The sequence below is a fragment of the Vicugna pacos genome, chromosome 32, assembly GCF_048564905.1.
Source record: "Vicugna pacos chromosome 32, VicPac4, whole genome shotgun sequence".
Taxonomy (NCBI): domain Eukaryota; kingdom Metazoa; phylum Chordata; class Mammalia; order Artiodactyla; family Camelidae; genus Vicugna; species Vicugna pacos.
Genome location: NC_133018.1, coordinates 24,096,842 through 24,118,380, shown reverse-complemented (window position 1 = coordinate 24,118,380; position 21,539 = coordinate 24,096,842). Strand labels below are relative to the sequence as shown.

The following is a 21,539-nucleotide window of genomic DNA, read 5'->3' as shown; positions in this document are numbered from 1 at the left end:
CCCTGCAGTAGGATTGGTCAGGAGGAGGCATGTGACCCACCTGGTCCAATGGGGTGGGTTCCCGGGTGGGCGGGTCCCCAGGGAGCAGGTCAGGACGGGAGCCTGGAGCTCACGAAGCCGCCTGGGTCCCAGAGGGAAGGTCGGCAGAGCGGAGCCCAGGAGGGGAAGGGAGTGGAGGGCCAGGGAGCAAGCAGCCTGCCATCCGGCTCCACCTCAGGGTGTCAGCTACCCCCCTGGAGCTGAAAGAGGCCTGCGTGACCCAGGGCTTCCCTAGAGTTTGCTCTCAGCAGGGGAATGGACAGAGATGCGCAAACTCCCTGCAGTCTTGTTTCCCGCTGCTCGCAGCGCCCATACCCAGAGGGCGGCCCCTGACTTCTCTCCGAGGAGCCAGCGAGGGCAGGGGCCTGCTCAGCACAGCGGGCTCGGCTCCCTGCTCAGGGCAGCCAGGCTCTGCTGGTCCCGCCTGCTCCCTGGTGTCTTGGCCGTAACTCCAGGCTCAGCCACGTGGTCTCAGATTCTCCCGGGACCCCAGATCAGAGATCCCCCTGTGCTCTCTGTGAGTCAGCAGCCACCCATCCCTGAGCTCGGATAAAAGGTCCAGGGAACCGGGAGCCCCGGGGAGGAAAACAAACATGAAAACCAGAACCACCACCTCGGTGAGGGGCTCCACGTCCTCCCAAGGACCCCCGGTCAGTTAATTCCCAGATTAAAAATGCATATACAAGTGGCTGAAATGCCATGTTTCTTGTCACGAGGACCTGTTACACTGAGATACAAAAATGAGACACATATATTGTATTTGTGGTCCCAGCAGTGGTGGCCCTGCCTCTTCTAGGACCAGTTGCCCCTTTTGTGTGAGGCGAGACCAACCACCACGGTCACCTCTCGTCTGCCACAGAGGTCACCCAGGGGCGGATCACTGAAGCAGGACCACTCAGCCCTGCCTGGGATTTCAGCTACGCGGAGGGAGCAGCTCTCCCAGCCCCAGGGTCACCATCCGGGATGCAGTGCCTGGACTGCTTTCCCTCCTGCTGCCACCACGCAGTGGGACCTGAACCCAAACCTGCATTTTAGGGAACCCCATGTGATGATAGACAATGGAGCTTGAGGTGTGTCCAGAAGTAGAGAATGAGGCTGGCGCAGCCCTCACCTGTCCACGGCACAGCCAGGAACTCTTAGGTGCTTGGCTGAAACCCTAAACCTGTGAGCAGAGGAGGGTGGATCCCTCTGGAGGCAGCCACCCCCAGAAAGGTGGTGGGGCTGAGGACCCTGCTGGGTGGGGAGAAGTGAGGCTCTGCTGACCTTCACTATGTGAGATAAAGAGTTCACCCCACATCAGCCAATCCGGGTTGCATCCCAGGACCACTGACTTACACTGCTCGGTTCCCCAGAACCACCTCTCCCTCCTTCCTGTGTGGAGTAAGCATATCTCTGCTTCTCCCTCTCATTGGCTGTGGTTATAAACCACGTCACCCAAGCCTGGGCCGTTTCAGCCTCAGCATTTTACCTTCTGTGAGATCTAAGACTTCCTGGGTCCCTGGAGAACCCTCACGCGATACCAAGGGCAGGGAGATGGTTGGTCTGGGTCTTTCCGGTCCCTTTGCCGAGAGCCCACCCTTGGCAGGCAGAGGGGATGTGGCTGTGGGTGGTCAGAGCAGGAGGGAGGACAGTGTCTGCAGCAAGACTGCACAAGGTCAGACCCTAGTCAGCACTTACCAGGTGGCCCTGGGCGAGCTGCGGTAGCCCTCAGTCCTGCGTCTAGAGCAGGAGGGTTTTGACAGCATCACCTCATGGGCTGGTACAAGGACTGACTGGGTGGATCTATGGAGCCCTCAGCACAGAGCCCCACACACCGTGGGCCACACGTGTCTTCATCACTGAGCCTGATGTTGAGCAGGGATGCCAGCACCTGCCTGTCACTGTCTGTCCCCGAGGAGCCACAGTCTTGCTGTCTGGGGGATGTGGTCTGAGTTCTGAGTTGAAACCAGCAGGAGAAGGTACCACCCCTGGTGATGTGGAGGGTGGGGGCAGAAGGGAGGCCCACTCTTGACACTGTGAGACAGAGGGCGCCTACTCACCGTGCCCGGCTCAAACTGGAAGCTGACGAGCAGCAGGACCTGGGCCACCAGGACGGCAAGGGACAGGTTGGCATGGATGTGGTAGCGCTGGTTCCGGATGGTGCTGACCGAGCTGGGGACAGAGAGGCAGGAGTGAGGCCCCAGACCAGCACTGGCTCAGCCACGGCTGCTCGGTACTGCGCCTCCCAGGGCCACCGAAGACGTCTTTATAAGCCTCCCAGATGCAGCCACTCCTGGCTGGGAACCAGTAGTGGCTTCCTATTGCTCTTAGAAATGACCCAGCTCCTTCCGCAGGCCCTGCAGGGCCTGACCCCTGTCCATCGCTCTGACCCCTGTCCTTTCTCCTGCTCACACAGAGACACCCTTTCCTGGTCCTCCAGGACCTCCAGTCTGCTCCAGCCTCTGGGCCTTTGCACCAGCCGCTCCTCCGCAGTAAACTCCCTTCACAGGCCTCCCAGGGGTGAGAGTGTCCCAGAGGGAGCGGAGGACATCCAGCCCCTCTTAAACTGCTCTCTCAGCTGGGCTCTGAGGGCTGGGACAATGTCTATTCAGGCCTTTGAGTCCTCACTCCTCGTCCGGCCCCCACTCCCCACCCAGGCAGGTTTTATCTGTCTTGGGCACAGCTGCGTCCTGTCCTCAGCGCTGACTACAGCTGGGCGGGGTGGGCTCGCTGACCGAACAGTTGAGGGAATCAGAGAAGAAACATCCTGATTGTAAGGCTGGGGCCCCTCCAAACTCGTGTCAGTCTCCTCTTACCTGCTCAGATCCCACCAGAAGCCTGTGTGTCATCTGCATACCCCCCCACCTCCCCTCAAAGCGCCCAGGGTTTCGGGGTGGGGGGTCAGCAGAGAAGGAGGGGCTCAGGAAGCTGATGGCCTTGCCTGCTGATTTTGCTGCAGCCCCAGATCAGCCCAGCCTGCCCCCCACCCCAGTCACAGATGCAGCCAGGTGGTGGGTGTCCTCAGGGAACAGGGCAGGTGAGGAGGGGCGCTGGCCTCCAGGAGGAACCCCCACCAGCAGAAGAAGGTGTTGGGGGGGCAGGTATAAACTCCCAAGCAGCCCCAGAGCGTGAGCCCCCAACCCGGGTGAGTAAAACCCCAGCCCCTGAGCCCCAGCACGCCTGAGGGGGGTGCGCGAACAGGACTTCCCAGCTGTCCGCCCAGACGCAGGTCCCTCGCTTCACCTTCCTGTCCTAGTTCAGAGAGGGCTGCAGAGGGACCAGCCGCCAGCCTCCACTCCACTCCCTTAAGCTGTGATGGGGCGATGTGGCTTCGGCCGGCTGGGAGGTGTCCCGCCAACCCCGTCTTCTCACCCCGAGGGCCTCCCGCAGCCCCGCCCCACGGGATCTTGCTGCTTTGACATCATTTGGAGGGAGGGGGTCCTCAATCCTGGCTCTCAGCTGGCCAGTCAGTGGTCAGCAAGCCCTGTGGGCTGGGGACCTTTCCAGAACTTTCCAGCTTAGCCTAAGCCGGGTGTCCCCCAGTTCTGCACCCTTCCTCTCTCCTCCCTTTTCCAGTAGCCACCCCACAGCGCCCTCCCTGCACCCCAGATCTCGAAACAAACAGTGACTGCCCAGCTGGCGCACACCGTGGGCAGAGTCCCGAGTACAAGTGAAATTAAAGTGGTGCAGGGGTGGCACTGACATTTACACAAAGCCGCCAAACCCCCTGGAGCCCGGGGAGAGCAGGAGATGACTCACGAGAGCACGGCGAAGGTCACCAGCGTGACGGCCAGGCAGAGCACCGACAGCGAGCAGCCGATGTAGCTGATGGACGAGAGCGCCACCTGGTGTCCAAGAGCGAGCTGTGCGGGAAGCAAAGCAGAGGTGGTCAGCTGCCCATCCCGGTCCTGGAGGGGGACTGGCCCTGATGGGGGGCTTCAGGCTGGAAAGGATCCCGGGGCCAACGCACAGCTGAACATGAGGCAGCCACTGTGCCATGAGTTGGTGGTGACCACCAGCCCCTGACTCTCCCCCGGTGCCCCACTGCGGGCACCAGGAGGTCCAGTTCTTTGGTGCTGGCCCTCAGTTCTGCACATTTCAGGTGCTCCAAATGGCTCCGCCGACTACTCAAATTCCCCCATCCGTCCAGCCTCTGCCCTGCCACTGCCCAGCCCCTCCACTCCCCCTCCGATCCCTGCCCAGCCCGCCTGCCCTGCGCCCCCGCATCTGGACTGCAATGCCCTTGGCTGCACAGGAGATGCAGGATTTGCTTAAGAGCCGGACCCAGGACCCAGACCCCCGGGTTCCAGTCCCAGCATGACCCTGTCCCAGCTGCTGACCCAGGACTTGTGACTACTCCCGGCTGGAGGGGTCTGCTATAATCCCTGACATCGGGTAGAGCACAAACAAACGTGGTGAGTTTAGCGGCTGCAAAGCCACAGAGGGGAGCGACAGAAACCACAGCTCACCTAACAGCACAACCCCAGATGGCAGCTCCCTTGGCTCTGGGAACTGGCGCCTCAAGGTCACACACGTTTGACCCTGGGAGCCCAATTGCTCCACGCTCCCTCAATCGCACGCTTAGTAGACCAGCTTCCCGGAGCCTGTCCCCGCAGAGGTGTGGGCTTCCTGCCGTGGCTCACGGCTCCGTCGGCACCAGAGACCCAGCCTGGAGCTCTCTCTGCGTCCGTGTTCAGCCCCAGACGTCAAGGCCCCTCCAGACCGGCCAGGACGCCCTGCAGCCCTGGCCTTCTCTGTCTGCAGGTGGCATTCTGAATCATCAAATGTCCTAGGAAGGCAGTGGGAGCGGATTCCTGGGGCCACATCCCCACACTCTGTATCTTAACACTCTAGTTCCCGCCAGACGCTGTTGCTGGTCTCCTGTGAAATGAGGTTTCTGGCGTTAGATAAGTTTCGGGAAAGCTGCACTCTCTCCCTGCCTCTAAAGGCTTTTGGTGACTAGAAGCAATTTAAGGCTTCTGGGAAATCCTGCAGGTGGATATAAATATAAATATGAATATGAATACATATCTATGGCTCAGCTAAGCTTGGTATCTCTCCGGTTCTCTGGGGACGAGAAGAGAGCACCTCTCTGGATGCGCTGTCACTGAGGTGATACTCTTCAGAAACGGAGACTAAAACCAAATGAGAAAACACCAACATTGTACAGATGTGTAACGCTCCTTTGCTGTCTCATAAGGCAATTGGAAAATCTTGTTACCATGCCAATGATTTCTGCCTGGAGACGCAGGGAAGTGTCCGTTACAAGAGTTTAGGGACATTGTCAGACCGCCCGCTGTTCTTGGAAACTAAGGTCCGCCTGTGCAGCACCCGCTAAGCCGGAATTAACGTAACTGACGGCCACGTCAGGAAGTGAAGGGCAGCAACGGGCCTGCGTCCGAGGGCTTGCCTGGCCCCGGGGACATCTTCACCCGTTGTCCCCGGGCAGTCCCCTCCCTAGTCGGACTCTGAGCCCAGGTTCTCTGCGTGAGCCCTCCGCTCCACAGGGCCTCGGCTCTGCCCCATCCCTGCTCATGTCTGTTCTGCTTAAATCACCTCTCTTCCCCCAGTGGGATGTGCCCCACTCTTCGCTGCCGCTGTCACATTGCATGTCTTCTTTCTCCTGGAGAGATGGGGAGCTGAGGACAGAGATCATGTTCACGGCACTCTCACTGTCTCAGCACCCACAGCTCTGAGAACAGCAGGGTAGCACCCAGGATAATGGTTTTCCAGAGCTTTTTGCTGACAGTTTCAGGGTGGAAAGAGCCCTCAAGTGTACTCCTCTGACTCCCCTACTGATTCACTATGAAAGATTTATTTAATCTACAGCACTGTTTATATGCCTCTTAGAGAGATGATAAAGTTTTACCTCCTCCATTCACAGACTGGTGGCGAGGTTCCCGTGGGCTAAAGCGAGAGTTCACTGCACAATACAGAAGCTTCCCGTGTGCGAGCGCTGTGCCTGGTCAGACACACTCACTGAAATCTTTACCTGTTCTCTGTGCACCCTCTGCCTGGAGCTTCTGATAAACGAAAGTCCAGCCTTAGCCTCAGACCCACACCTACCCAGTCCTGCACCATGGGATCTTCAACCCCACCATCAACCCACTCCACCATCAACCAACCCTGCTATCAACCAGTTCACCCATTAACTAATCTTGCCATTGACCACCAACCAACCTTACCATAAATCAACCATACCATCAACATACCTTACCATCAACCAACTCCACCATCAACCAACCTTATCATAAGCCTACCTTACCATTGGTCAACCTCACCATCAACCAACTCAACCATTAACCGACCTTACCATCAACCAGCTTCACCATCAACCAACCTTACCATCAACCAACCCCATCATCAACCAGCTCTACCATTGACCAACCCCACTATCAGCCAAACCCACCATCAACCAACTCTTCATCACCACTTCTACCAGCCCCAACCAAAGCCAGCCTTATGCCAGGCACAACACTAAGAAGAGTGAGCTATGGCCCCTCTCCTGAGCCGAGCTAACACCCCAGCGGGGCAGTCTTGAAATGTTCATACAGAACATAAGGCATCGGAAGGTCATCTTTTCCGTGACCCGTGAATTACAAAGTGAGCCCGTGAGCTGAACATGAGAGGTGATTAAAAGGTCCTTTGAAAACCCTGAAGACTGCTCATAAACTGGAGTGTCCTCGGTCTGGGCGGGCAACCCAGACGGCCTGGGCTCCCATCTGCAGCAGGCAGGTATTGAGCACCCACTGTGTGCCAAGCATGGGGCTCACGCGGCAACGGGGAAAGCAGACGCTGAGCAAGGACAGAAACAGATAAACATGAATAACTAAGGTCGAGAGTTCTGGGAGTGACGAGGCTGTGGTGGAAGGAGCGGGGGCTGCGGTGGAGGTGGTAAGTGGAGGACGGGGAGGGGCCCGGATCTGAGAGTCCTTCTGGGTCCCCCTCCCCTCTGAGCCCCCCTCCCCAAGTCCTCCTGCTTCCTCTGCTGACACATATCCATGCGTCTCCCGTTTTCCCCACTTCTGTAGCCTCTGCCTTAACCCCACCCCCTCCACCCCCGGGCCTCCTCGCTGCTCCCCTTGCACCCCGTTTCCACCAAGCCTCCACCTGGCAGGCGTGACTCCCAGATCACCTTCCCCGAGGGAGCCCTTGAACCTGGAAAGGAACCCACCTCCCTTCCCAGGGGTGCCGTGCAGTGGGTGCTCCTCGGGTGAGTGGCATGCGTGTGCGGGGACCCCGGAGGAAGGGACTGCTTCCCGGGGGTGAGCTGAGCCCTCCACCGGCACTAGCTGCTGGCCTGGCCTGTCTGCTACACTCGCAGGACCACAGACACAGCTCAGAGGGAGGGGACTGCCCAGCCCCAGGGCCGCTGTGTAATTAAGCTGCCACTTCACACCCGTCCTTCCAGGCAGTCAAAACCAGGGCAGGTAGCTTTCGGCAGCTACACTCGCCAGGTGACTGCTGGGCGGGTCCTATAGCCACTGGCCCAGAGGGGACACCGGCCCCGAGAGACGGGGAAGCAGGTCCTGTGGAGGCAGGACCCCCACTGCAGCTCCGGCCTTGGGAAGGCGTGGTGTGCCCCAGCCATACCCTTCCTGTCCCGCCAGTGGCTAGATTTAGAAATGCCCAGAAAAGCCTGGAGTTTGCTTCAGGACATGGATTCCTCTGAGTCAGAGACCACAAACGCCAATGCCTCCAGAGAGGCGGCTCATATAAATTCAAGAGGCCAGCGGGAGCCTGCATACATAATAAACAAGCGGGTCTCTTCTTCCAAAAAGAATTATCTTTATCTTCTTTTCCTTTTTCAAAAGTTCCTCTTGGCGGATGTCACTTTCCTACCCTAGAAAAGAACAAGGAACATGGCACTATCTTCCTAAACACAGAACAGCAGTGGGAAGGTGAGTGGCAGCCGGCCCCTAGCCTGTGGGAGGCGGTAGGGAGTGGTGGGGACTGGGGCGAGCTGCAGTGCATGCGCCCGTCTGCAGGGGGCAGGGCGGCTCGGTCAGGAGTGGGACTCCGTGCGGCCAGAGCTGCTGCTGCGGCTTTTGTAAGAAAACCAGACATCCAAAATTTTAGGTAACGTATCTGCATTTTGAAATATTGACAAATGGGCTAAGTGGCACAAGTCCACTGGCCAAAGTCAGCCTCCAGACCACGGGCTGTGCCTCTGGCTTAGGGAACTGCTCCTGGCCTGTGGCTGCCCGGCCCCTCACCCCAGGCTCCCTGGCTGGGCTCCGCCTGAGGGAAGGCGCGGGGCTTCCTGGCACCAGCTTTCAGGTGCACCTGCCCCGACACGGTGCTCCTGCTCCTTCCCCGGACAGACGCCCACGCCCCAAGGGGACGGGAGGGGGGCGGGGGGGAGCCACCTGGAGGAAGTTCAAGCCGCACCGGTGCTCCTGCCAGCAAGGGCGAGGCCCACCACCACCCCACCCTGAGCGTCCCCAGGCCCCACCTGGTGCAGCCTTGGCAACCATTTGTCGTTACACACAGCTTCCCCACGTTAGACAACCAGACGGTGCCCCTGGGTTGCGAACCTTGGGTGGGGGTCCCAGACACTCCCGTAGCTTCAGCCCTTCACCCCAGAGCCTTCCTGTTCTCACTTCCTCCAAAGCCGGGCTGTTCTGACTTCCCTTCCTACAAATTCCATTCTTAAGTCAGGCACTCAAGAAGCCGCAGGTGACATACACCTGCCTCCTTCCTGGACCAGCCCACGAGAGCATCCCCCGCCAAGGGAGCCTCTGTTCCTCGGTTCCTGGCGCCCCCTGCTGGTCAGTCCTTAGGGATGCCCAACATTCTGGTGCCCACCTGCCTGCACCTGCACACCTGCCCATCCCTGTGCCTAGGAGCCAGGTGACTGACTAAACCAGCATGAGCTCCACGTTCCGGCGTCCAGGGAGACGCTCCCGTACTACCCTGAGCTCCTCTCCCCTCTGGAACAGACTCGCTCATTCACGCGTGTTCACGCCTCCTCTGCACCAAGCCGGGCTCGGTGGCCCTGGGTGTCGGGGAGGACCGTGAATGAGAGGTGCTCTCAGAACCTCACCTGGGGAGCAGACCTTACAACCGCCTCTCCAAGCCACTTATTCAATCATCTGAGGTCATTCCACACAAATGCATCGACGGGAACTTATCTCACGGGGGGTCCTGGTCCAGTCTCTCCAAATAGGAGGTTCGACCCGTATGTGACCCCCACCACCACCTCCTGCCCTTACTGGACCCACATGGCCCCCCGACCCTGCTGACAGCCTAGAATGCACCTTCTAGACCTTTCTTCTTACCATATACGGAGACACAACCTCCCACGTGAACCCATCCTCACACTGGGACCTGACCTGGTCTTATAAAAATGAGATACTTACACATTCCGTTCAGCATCTTGCCCTTTTCACACAATACCTTGGAGATTCCGTCAAGCCAGCTGGTGTGATTATAATTCATTCTTTAATCATAACTGCAGCTTATTTCTTGATTCAATCACTTCTGTCAACATACAGGTACATGACCTTCCTTGGCATTGATGTGTCAGGATTTACACAGTCGTTAGTGCTACGTTCATTAATGTTTCTGTTATTCTGTTATTTCCCCCACAAGTAAGGCTGCAAATATTATCTTATACTTTTGCACAGTATCTTGCTTTCTGCCCCTTAATTCTGCAACACAGATTCTCCTGGGTGTGTCGAGAAGTTACGGGGTCCATTCTGGACTCTCTGTCTGTCCCGATGACTCCCTTCTGGGCATGCCGCCTTGGTCACGGCAGCTTCGCAGTGTACTCCGATCTGTGTCACAGCCAAGTCTCTCCTTCCACTCTTTCCCTTGATTTTCTTGAAACTTGCGGCTCCAAATTAACTTTAAGGTAATTTTATCCAACACGAAACAAGTTAGTTTCTTGGGAGTCTTACTGGATTTGAGTTTGCTGATTTTAAAGATGCGGAGAACGAGTTTGAGGGAGGCGCCCGGCTGGCACCGCGCGCGATGGACTCGGACCCAGAGGTACTGGCGTTAGTGTAACAGCTTATTCTCCGCGTGAGATGCACGTACATCGCGAGTCAGACAGCCCCAGCCAGGGAGCCGCACTTCTGTGACTCACATTCACAGTCAAGTCGCCCGTTCTCGCACCCTGGAGGAAGTGCAAACTGGGTCAGGGTCCCCAGAGAGCTACGTGGTGGTGTCTTTCAAAATTTCAATGCCTGTGCCCTTGGCCCACAGATTCACCTGCCGGGACTTTCTTCTGGACAGGTGTGTCCAAGATGGCGCACGCACCACTGGGCTGCTGGAAGAAGCCAGAGACCGGCCCAGCTGGGTGCCCAGTAGCAGCTGCCTGGACGAATGTCCTCAGAGCCGGGGCTCCTGATCGTGCGTGACCCAGCTGTGACAAGTACGAGGCAGAGGCTTGGGCAACCACGGAGCAAACTGCGGGGCAGGGAGGAGGCCTGACGCCCCGTCTGCAGGGACGGCCCTGGGGCCAGGGCACGACTCACACCTGGACAGAGGAGGCGTGAGACGCTGTAACAGCCGTGGTTTCACAGGAGTGGAATTAGGAGGCAGACGTGGCGGGAGAAAGACTTCACTCAAATACCTTTGACAGCTTGAGGTTTTTGAAGGTGTACGTACTAGCTAAGTATTAACTATGATGTTTTTAATCAGAGAAGGAGGTAAGGACGGGTTAAGTAAAAGACAACGAAACAGTCACAGTCGAGTGGCCAGATGTGCTGGGCTGCACGAGGGTCCCGACGGGCCATCCTGAGTGTCCACAATCAGGATTCGCACGGGACGGAGGGGGCCCAGGCCCGTTTCCCGCTCACCTTGGCGGGGCTCCGGAGGATGCAGACTCATCAGGGAAACAAGGCGCTGGTGCTGTTTTTATTAACGCTCCAAACGTACTACGGATTTGCCGTCTACTTGTGATAACTGCCTTAGCTTTTGTTTTGTTCATTTTTAGCATGAATAATTTTAAGCCATTTCAAACTCGACCTTTCCTGGCAATGAGTAGCTATGATTTGCTTCCACGAAGACACCCACAGACAGTCTAAATCTGGCGTCCCTGCTGGGCGGTCACAGGTCTATAATCACAGCCGCTCTGTGACTCCGGATGTTTTTAGCTCGCTGGACTGAGCTGCCTCCCATGCCCCCTCCCACATGCACAAACACAGCTTCCTGAGAGTGTCGGGCCCCTCGGCCCACTCCCGCCGGCCAGCAGACCCACCTGCGTCAGAGAGTAAGCCGGATTCAGTCCTCGGTGTGTGAAGGACGCAGAGGAAGCTGCTCTGCTCGCGGGCCGTCCAGGGGCACGGCCACCAGCCTGAGCTTTGGGATTTGAGAGCAGAGCTCAAGTCCAGACTCCACTGCCTGGGGACCTTGGGGACGTCCCCAGACTCTCACCTGTGATGGCGATGGTGACAGTGCCCCCTCCACATGGCGAGGCCGGAAGGAGAGAAGAGACCCCGAAACGGTGCCTGTCCTGTCCTCACTGCACCAACAGGTGGTCTGTTCCGTGCCGCCTCCAGTGACCCCCGGTGCCCACCCTCCAGAGCTGCCTCCGTGGGAGGAGCATCGATGGCCACGCCCACGGGCAGAACACCTGCCCTGCAGGCTCTGCGACTGCGGCTCGTTTTAAACCGTGTTCTGTTTGCTGCGTCCCTGGAACTCCTCTCCCAAAAGGCAGTCTGACAGGCTTGCTCTGCAACTTACCTCCTGCAGACCCCCAAACTAGGTCACGTTCCCACCTGTACTGAGCACACATCTGGAATCAGACCAGCCCTCATGCGCTGTCCCTTCAAATCTGGAACAATCGGCCGGCCATTGTAACCGGACGTGAACTGGAAGCCTGACCTGACTTTTACAGACGAGGTGCGTGTGTCTAGGGTGTACTCAGAGCGTGGTCAGGGGCCAGCAGTGCCTGGGCACCACCCGGGCTCTGCGAGAAGGAAGGACCCAGGCCCCACTCAGACCCGCGGAGCCGAAGTCAGCATCCTCACAAGAGCTGGTGGTTCCTGAGCGCGCGCTGGGAGGGCTGCCGGTCCTGGGACACCGGACCAGGCCCGCCCACGGCCACACCCCTCACACGAGGCCTGGACAGAAGAGTTAAGGCCGCGTCTAAACACCAGGAGATTCTGCACAAAACCAGCCTCCAGCTTTTCTCAAGGAGGGGGCAGCACCAAGTCTGATCTGCCGGGCTGCCCTGTCCACGGGGTGGGGATCTCAGCTCCCCACGTCCCCACCGGCCGCGACGGTTCCCCACTCCCACCGCATCTGCCGCCTCTGCCCCCCCGGACGTTTTGTGTCTGAAGCCCCCTGCACCCTTCCGGGGGCCACATCCGCCTCCGCGCTGCCCCTGCTCAGGGGTCCCCATCGGCATGGCTCTGCCCTCCCCCCAACTCAAGGTCACGAGCACCGTGATTTTTCCTGAATAACGTCTACGAAGCCTAGGGTTTGCCAAGAATTCCATGTTTTGTTGATAGAGGGTGAACAACCACAGGCCAGGCCACCCCGCCCTCCAGGTCTCATTTCCTCCACCCGCCAGGCAGAGGCCTCGGGCACAGGACCACGCGGACCCTCCCAGCCCTGCTGCCGTAGGATCCGCATGGCGGCAGCGCGGAGCCTCTTCTAAAGTGAGTGGCTGGACTCCCCCCTCCCAGACACCAGAGGGGAGCCGGGTGAGCCCCGGGCCGAGGCCCCGGTGGAAGGGAGGACAGGGGGGCCTGTGCGCAGGCGGAGGTGGGGGCGTGAGCCTCACGGAGGCCCTGCTCCTCATCCTGGGGGGCCCGAGCTAGGAGACAGGAGCGATGTCGTGACCGCGGACTAGGACCAGCAGGGACGGCGGCGGGAGCGATGGAGCGGATGGACCAGGAGAAGGAGCATCTCGTGCAGTCAGGGTAACTGACGCTGGGGCTCACGGACAGGGACCCACCTGCCCCCTTCAGGGCTCCCTGGTACGTGGTCCATCTTATGCCATTTTTCTTTAAATTACTAGTGACAGCCCACCACACCGATCTCCTCAGCCACCAGTGGGTCACAACCCAGTGTGCACCGCGGTCCAGGATGCAGGAGCTGCGGGACAGCGAGAGAAGGGGGTCTGGCTGAGCACGCGGCAAGGACGGCAGCTAAAGGGGACGGGGTGCCAGTTACTCAACAGGCAGCTGCCCCTCGATGTCACTCCTTCAAAAACTGCTCCCCCAGGGGTGCTTGGGGGTCACACCTGCCTGAACAGAGACTCCACCAAGGGCGTTGGGGGGCCGGGGGCCTGCACCCTTCAAGTCTATGAAGAGCCGTGGGTTCGGGACCCTAAGAGCTCATGGCCTGAAGGACCCGACGCGAGTGCCTGGCTTCTCTCCACCCGCCGTTGGGACCCCCGGCCGCGCCCGCCCTCCCCCGGCCACGCCAGCTGAGGGGCTGCCGGGACGTCTGCACACCCCACCCTCACTTGAAGCGTTGGCACAGGCAGAGCAAAGGGGCCTCCGTCCAGAGCAACAGCGCTGGGTGCGGCTAAGCGGGAGCGGGCGGGGTGGGGCGGGGGGGAGAGGGTGGCGCAGCACACACACCCCCCCCCCTGCCCAGCGTCCCTGGGAACCTGTCTGGAGCCTCCACAGGTACCCCAGGCTCCTCGTAGCAGCCACCTGCTCTCGGCAAACGTGAAGATCCCTCGTGCTCGCCGCCTGCCGCCCACCGCCCCCTCCTCATCTACCTCCCACCCCGCGCTTGCCCCTTCTCAGCCTGGAGTATGCTTCCCCCGGGGCTGCTGGTGAGCAGCCGCTGGTGGCCATCCAGGTGTCACTTCCTCGGAGACACCTCCCCGGACCACATCCTGGAAAGGCGCCCTCCTCCTCCGTCCCTCTCTCCAGTGTCCCGCCCACCCTTACTGCTATCTGAAATTACCTACTTATTGCTCATTTGTTTGTCTGTCTTTCTTATAGACATTGTGTCTCTTGTTCACAAGTAAACCCCCCGGCCCGGCCCACCTGTGGGTGCCAGGTAAGTATTTGCTGAACGATGGCGGATGCGGAATCAGTCCTCAGGGGAAGCCCGGCCGCAGTCTCGGTGTCACTACCGGAATCACAGCATCGTGCACAAACCTGATGCATCGTATGCTCGCCAGACATTTGCTGATGTCCAACAGATGCAGCCCCTGGACTACGAAACCCCGGGCAACAGAGTCTGTCATAGACACACAGGCCCCGCGGAGCGGGTGGGGCCCCTAGCCCCGTCACAGGAGCGGGTTTGCCAGAGCGGGTCACACAGCAAAGGTGACTCGGCGGCAGCAAGCGCCCCCATCTCCCACCCGCCACCGCCCGCTCCCTTCATGGAGGCACATGGAGGTGGGAGATCAGGGCCCCTTCCTGACAAGTGGCCGGCGGAGGGCTCAGCCCGGCTGACGGGGGAGGACAGCCCCACCCAGCTCTGGCCCCACCACTCCCAGTAAAAACTCTGGCTCTGCAGCACCAAACCCTCTGAATCTTCAAGAGAAGCCAGAAACCCAGAGTCACACGTCAATGTTCCAGTTTCCACAGCTCAACGTGGGACGAAACCAAACTTGCCTCGAGGTACCCGGCTCCCCTGCACGTAGGGAATCCTGGGGGAAGCCCTGCCCCCTCCTTGCTCTCCGCCCCCACCAGGAAGCTCATCTGCCTCTGGGGGCCTAGGAGCCAAGGAAGGCATTCACACCCCGGTGTCAGGGAGGCGCCCCAGGGGCATCTTGAAGAGCATCTTTTCCTTCCCTTACCAGCTATGCTTGCTTTGAACCAAAGAAAGTCATCTCTAGTGCTGACCCAGCAGGTGATAAAAGTTAAATATTCTGAAGCAGAGAAGCCCAGCGAGGAGGGGCCTCTTCCCTCCTTAACCTGCGGCTAGGGTCGCTGTCCTGGCCCTGTTTAGAGAGGGGGACCCAGAAGGCGGTGGGCAGCCCCCCTCAACCACAGGGCTAACGCTGCCCCTGGAAGTCAGGTCTCTCAGAGACCGGCTACCCGGCCCTACTGCAGATTGACAGAGGAAGGGCACCCCCACCCCGTGGTCCAGGACCTCCTGCTGCCCGGCGCTCACCTCCAGTGGGACCACCTGCATCAGGATGGCGAAGTTGGTGAGGTGTGTGCAGCAGCAGGTGGAGTAGCTGAGGTTCCCTTCCGTGAGAGCACAGCCCTGGTTCGACCAGATGCCTTCTCCGGAGCTGAGGACACAGGAGAAGTGGTCAGCGGGCCGCAATAGCCCCCCTTGGCCTGTGAGCTGAGACTGTGTTCTCACCCATTGGGCTGACGAGAGTAGAATGTGCCTGCTGTCAGTCAGGCCACAAGGAAGCAAGATTTGTTTCCTTAGAGGAAAATGGTATAACCACTTCGGCATATATCCGGAAAAGATGAAAGCTCTAATTTGAAAAGACACCTGCACCCCAATGTTCATAGCAGCACTATATACAACAGCCAAAACACAGAAGCCACCTAAGTGTCCATCAGTAGATGACTGGATAAAGAAGTTGAGGTATATCTATACAATGGAATACTACTCAGCCATAAAAAAGAATCAAATAATGCCATTTGCAGCAACATGGACGGACCTGGAGATCGTCATTCTAAGTGAAGTAAGTCAAACAGAGAAAGACAAATACCATATGATATCTCTCATATGTAGAATCTTAAAAAAGTGATAGAAATGAACTTATTTACAAACCAGAAACAGACTCACAGACATAGAAGACAAACTCTGGTTACCAGAGGGGCAAGGGGCAAGGGGGGATAAATTAGGAGTTTGGGATTAACAGGTGCACATTACTGTATATAAAACAGATAAACGACAAGGTCCTGCTGTAGAGCACAGGGAGCTATATTCACTATCTTGTAATGACCTTAGTGGAAAAGAATCAGAAAAAGAATGCATATGTGTGTATATACATGTCTGTATATACATGAGTCACTTTGCTGTCCTCCCGAAACTAAGACAACGTTGTACGTCAACTACACTTCAATTAAAAAAGAAAAAAAAAAAGGAATGCGCCAGTCCTGCAGCCCAGCATCCCTCGCCTAGGGAATCTGGAGCTGCATGCACAGCGGGGCGTCTGGGCTACCTACTGAGTGACAGATGACAGTGACATCAGACAGAGAACATTCTGAAGTCACCCGATGTCCCCTGGGGGCCTGGATGAATGCAACGTGTCAGACACAAACACGACAGGGCTCTTACATCAGTCAGAAGCAACACGTGTCCGCATGGGGGAAACACAGATGCATAACATGCAACGTGTAACGTGGAGTGATGGTGCCAGGGGCACGAAGCAAAAGAAGAGCCTGCGTTTTCTGTGGACATGACCATAAATTATACACAAATTATTGGGGAAACGCCCCCTCGGAGAGGGAAGGAGACCAGGACGAGATGTGAAAGTCTTTTACATGTTTGCTTTTTGATAATGTTTTACTTTTTAAAAAAAAAGAATATGGTTTCCACCTATTACTTGTATCATTTCTTTTCTTCTTCTTTTAACAGAGGTCCTGGGGATGGAACCATGCGCTCCACCGCTGAGCTGTCCCCTCCTTCAATCTTGTATCATTTCTTAAAGTATAAACCAAGGCAAAAATGACTTGAAGCAAATACGCTCAAATGTTAACTGTGGTTAATTCTTACGGTGAGAATATTGGTGACAGCAGGTTTCTTCTCTGGATCTCTCTGTATCGTCAAATTTCAAAAATGATGCTGAAATTATCCTTCCCAGAAACCGCAACTTGGCGTCATCAGCAAAGACAGACCTTTGCTTGGGCCGAAGGCAGGGGACCTTGGGGACAGCTTTTCGGAAGTTGAAGAGATTTAAAAGCTTGAGTTTCTCTTTGCTTAACATTCAGTTTTCACTGCAGGGCCAGCCGCGAACGGAGCAGATGAGAAACGCGGCCGTCCCGGGGGGTAACCGATAAAGATGCAGTCCTGCCCCCTCCTGCCGGTGTCCCATGGACAAAGCACACACGGGCAGCATTTTAATTTCCTCTCTGAGGCAGGGAGTGTCCCCACAAGGACGTGGAGTGGCTGTAACCTTGGATGAGGCTTGGGCAACACGAGACCTGAGGGTGGGGTGGGAGGTGTCCCCAGGAGGTGACTCGGGAGTGGCACCGACCCTGACGGCAGCGACGCGGGGACAGCCACTGCGGAGGCAGTGTTGGTGACAAGCGGCCTGCCCTCCTCAGGGGGGTGGCGGCATTTAGCGGAGACCAGAGAGCGCAGCCAGCTCCACGCGGACCTCTCAGCTTCAGGAGCAAAGCCTCCCCAGGAACATCGGAATAAGAGGGACTTAGAGACAGCGCGTCCCCTCCCCCCACCCCGGGCTGCCCGCTCCAGCTGACTGTCCCCGAGCGGAGTCAGCGACACCGGCTGCTGGGTCAGAGATGCACCTTGGTCTGTCCCCCGAATGCAGGAGCGCCCTTCTTCAGTTAGTGGCGGGCCCGAACTGGGGGGACGCGGGCGCAGGGCTGGAAAGGGCGTCTTCTGCTTATGCAGAGTGACTGCGAAGTAAAAGCCGCGAAGGCCACCTTTCCCCTAATGCGGCCGGGCGGGCCTGACAACACTGTCAGCCTGGGTGGCCGAGCTGAGCCCCGCGCGGCACGGCCTCTGCGCCTGCGTCAAGAAGCGCGTCCCGGGGGCCCGCGGGGACGAGGGGCTCGCTCCCGGGCTTGGGCGCAAATAAATCTGCGACGGAAGCCAGGCCGAGGATATCAAATAACATAAAATACGCCCAGCCCCGTGACCTAGGAAGTAGAAAGAAGTTCACTCCTGCGCGCAAATGCAACGTGGTGCGTACGGGGCTGCGCGTCAGTTAGAAGAGCCGTGGGCAGAAGGCAATGCAAAGAGGGGCGGGATGATGGAAAGATGTGGCGCTAAACCACACCATGCATTTCCTGGGAACATAAACATGAACCACGCGAAAATTACTGAGAACACACACACACACAAGTCTCCCCACGTGGCCGCCACCGGCGAGAGGAGAGGCTATCAGGATGGCACGAAGGTCCAACGGGACACGTGCTTTTTAATGATGTTTCACTTTTAAAAAGAATAATGTACTGATAGATGGCGTGCATCCTTTCTTAAAGTGTAAATCTAGGAAAAATGTGACCCAGCACCCTAAGCCCAGCAAGAAAATCTTTCAAAACTGAAAGGATACTTTCTCAGAAACACAAGAACTGAACTTCCTGCCAGCAATTTGCACAGCAAGGAAAGTTACAGGAATATGCCGGACGGAGACGTGGCTCCGCGCAAAGAAATTAAAGAGCTGGAAATGGGGGTGGGGGGAAGGAAGGGAAGCACACAATTATGATTTTCTTAATTTGAATTGCTTTAGAAGGCAACTGATTATGTAAAGCAAAAATACTAGCGATGCACGTGCATTTACGGCATCAGTAAAGGTAAATGTGTGGTAAGACTGGCACAAAGGACGGTGAGAATTATGAAAAGGCCGTTACAATGTCTCAGAGCACACGGGAGTGATACAGTGTCGTTTAAAGGTAGACACAGGCAGGTTACAGATACACGCTCTAAGCCCTAGGGGAACCACTGCAAAAACAAGTTAAAAGGAAGAAGACACGAGAAGTCAACGGCGGAGATAAAGTGGCAACAAAAATACACCCTAAGTCCAAACGAAGTAAGAAAAAGAGAACGTAAGAGAAAAGCAGGGAAAAAAAGGATCATAACCTGACCGTCCTGTGACCAAGCGTGAGGCTGGACACCCTGCACCCTGAGGCCCCCACGCCCTCCCCAGTCCCCCCCGCCCTCCCCTCCTCTGCCCCGGGAGCCCCCTGAGCACACCGTACCTGAAGTCCAGGAAGGCGCAGTACAGGAAGACTCTGTTGCTCTCATTGGTGGCCTCGATGTACTGCCTTTGAGTCTGAAATGACAGAGAAGAGAGACGCTTCACCGTCCAGCCGGAGGAGCTGAGTTCCCAGCAATGAAGCACGAGCTGCCCCCTCACGGCCCACCGGACCCTGGGTGGGCGATACGCAAAGCCGTGACTTTCCATCTCAACCCCTGTGGTCAGCCAGCCCTGCCTCACGCCGCACTCCTTTGCCCACAACAGCCCATCAACCAGGGTCCTGCCTCGGGGCCTTGGCACTTGCTGCAGCCTCCCTCTAGAATGCTCCTCCCCGAGGCAACCACAGGGCCCCCCACTCCGGGTCGCTGCTGCAGGTTACTTCCTCCCCGAGACCCTGCCTGCCCATTCAAAACACCACCAACCTGCCCCCTCCCTTAGCTGCATTCTTTGCAGCATCACGTTCCACGCAGCATGATACGCATGCACTTGTTCATCTGCTGACTTCCTCTCCAGAACGTGCACACGGTGAGCCCTCGGCTGTCACCCTCTGCTGTGTCCCCAGTGCCTCGCCTAGTGTGTGGCACACAGCAGGCGCTTACTGAGTATTTATTAAATGAATGGACCAAAGAATGAACGACTGAACAGATCAATCAACAACCCTGTTCCTAGGCTTCTCGCTTTCCCGAGGGAGCAAAAGCCTCATCCTGGGACCTTTCCTGGATGCCAGCTCGGGGCACCAGGCAGCAGCTGGACTGCCCTAAACAGATGCAGAGCTTACTCCAGGACCCGTTGCCAGGAAGCCCGGGAAGCCGGCGGCTCCAGCAGAAACCAGGGCTGCTCACAGGCGGCTGGACTCCGGGATATGTGGTCGCTAATTGATTCCCAATCAAATGAAAAGCCCCTTATCTGACGGCCCACTGCTCACTCACTCACGGAGCCCCGTGCTAACGCGCAGGTGAGCTCTGCCTTCCCACGGGCAGGACGCGGCTGCAGCTGCATGGACGGGCGCCCCAGACGCCCACCCAGTTTGGATGGCCAAGCTGGGCTGAAAGATAGCGTGTGAGTCAGAAACCGAGAGGGCCACCCTCTCTCCGAGCGCCCACTGGTTCGGGAGGGAGGGGCCTGGTGCTTGGGGAGATGCGTTTACCTGACATCAAACCCTTATAGAAACTCGGGGCGCCCAAGCGACACACCCTCAGGCTCAGGAAAGTCAACAGGAAGAAACCCTAAAAAGGTCAAGCCCTCATTTCTCTCACCCTGTTTTTCTAGCTGTGCCCGAGATGCCCAGCCTGGTCCCCACGCCACCTGGGCCACCCCAGCTGGTGCCCCTTCCCATGTTCAATGCCGAGGAGGGTGCGCGAGTGTGGCCCCCACGGCTGCCCCGGCATCAGCCGGGGACCTGGAGCGGCCATGCCAGGGCCCCACCGCAGAATCACAGACCCTGGGTGTGGGGACAAGCCCTTCGGGGGACGCACATGAACCTGAGAACCACTGAAGGCTAGAAAGGGCTCTCCTCTCCTGTGCCCCCTAACTCTCAGCCTGCCGTGAGCTCCGTGCAGACACACGGAGCCCTGGGTCCTGCAGCCACTTGGCACAGCAGGAGGCCATCAGCGAGGGGAGCTGCAAAGTGCGAAGCCCACCGAGTCGAAGACACAAAGTGCGACCCCCACCTCCTGCAGCACTAGCCCCACGCCCTCCAGGACTGCTCCCTGCGCTGTTTTTTGCTCCCCCCGTCTTGCCCCTCCCCCCTTCCCTCTCCCCACTGGTCCCCACTAGTTTGTTCTCTAGATCTGTGAGTCTGTTTCTTTTTTTTTTATATTCACTAGTTTGTTGTATTTTTTCAGATTCCACATGTAATTGATATCATGTAGTATTTGTCTTTCTCTGCTGTACTTCTTTTAGTGTAATGCCCTCCAGGTCCATCCATGTTGCTGCTAATGGTAAACTTTCATCCTTTTTATGGCTAAGTAGTATTCCACCGTAAAAAATACACCACAGCTTCTTTCTCCAGTCCTCTGTTGACGGACATGTAGGTGGCTTCCATGTCTTGGCTGTTCTAAATAGTGCTGCTGTGAACATTGGGGTGCATGTAACTTTTCGAATTTCAGTGTTTCTGTTTTTTTTTCAGAAATATGCCCAGAAGTGCGACTGCTGGGTCACATGGTGGTTCTAGTTTTAGTTTTTTGAGAAACCTCCACACTGTTTTTTCCACTGTGGCTTCACAGCTCACACTCCCAGCAGCAGTGCAACAGGGCTCCCTCTTCCCCACACCCTCTCCAGCGTTGGTCATCTGTGTTCTTTCTGATGATGGCCATTCTGACAAATGTGAGGCGACAGCTCATTGTGGTTTTGATTTGCATTTCCCTGATGATGAGTGATGCTGAGCATCTTTTTTATGTACCTGTTGGCCGTCTGCACTTCCTCTTCGGAAAAATGTCTCTTCAGTTCTTTTGCCCACTTTTTCACAGGGTTGTTTGTTTTCTTCATGTTGAGCTGTGTGAGCTGTTTACATATGGTGGATATTAAGCCCTTATAGGTCGTACCATTTGCAGATACCTTCTCCCATTCAGTGGGTTGTCTTTTCATTTTTGTCAGTGGTCTCCTTTGCTGTGCTTCTCAGGTTAATTAGGTCCCAGGTGTTTATGCGCCATTTTCAAACATGGAGGTGCATGTGGGTGATGCTTGTGTCACGTAAGGAAATGTCCAGGCAGCCGGGACTGGAAGGAGCCTGGCCCAGGCTCACACA

At 57.2% G+C, this 21,539-nt stretch overlaps 1 protein-coding gene across 2 annotated transcripts in view; it reads right to left on the bottom strand.

Annotated features, from left to right (window-relative positions):
- Positions 1–21,539, bottom strand: part of ADGRD1 (adhesion G protein-coupled receptor D1) — a 125,640-nt gene that overhangs the window by 24,570 nt on the left and 79,531 nt on the right. For both annotated transcript variants that reach the window (XM_072953375.1, XM_072953376.1), the window contains 4 exons: positions 18,795–18,868; positions 15,055–15,178; positions 3,778–3,881; positions 2,079–2,190 (listed from right to left, as the gene is read on the bottom strand). In XM_072953375.1, coding sequence (XP_072809476.1) covers positions 2,079–2,190; positions 3,778–3,881; positions 15,055–15,178; positions 18,795–18,868 — 414 coding nt within the window. The remainder of the gene's footprint in view (positions 1–2,078; positions 2,191–3,777; positions 3,882–15,054; positions 15,179–18,794; positions 18,869–21,539) is intronic.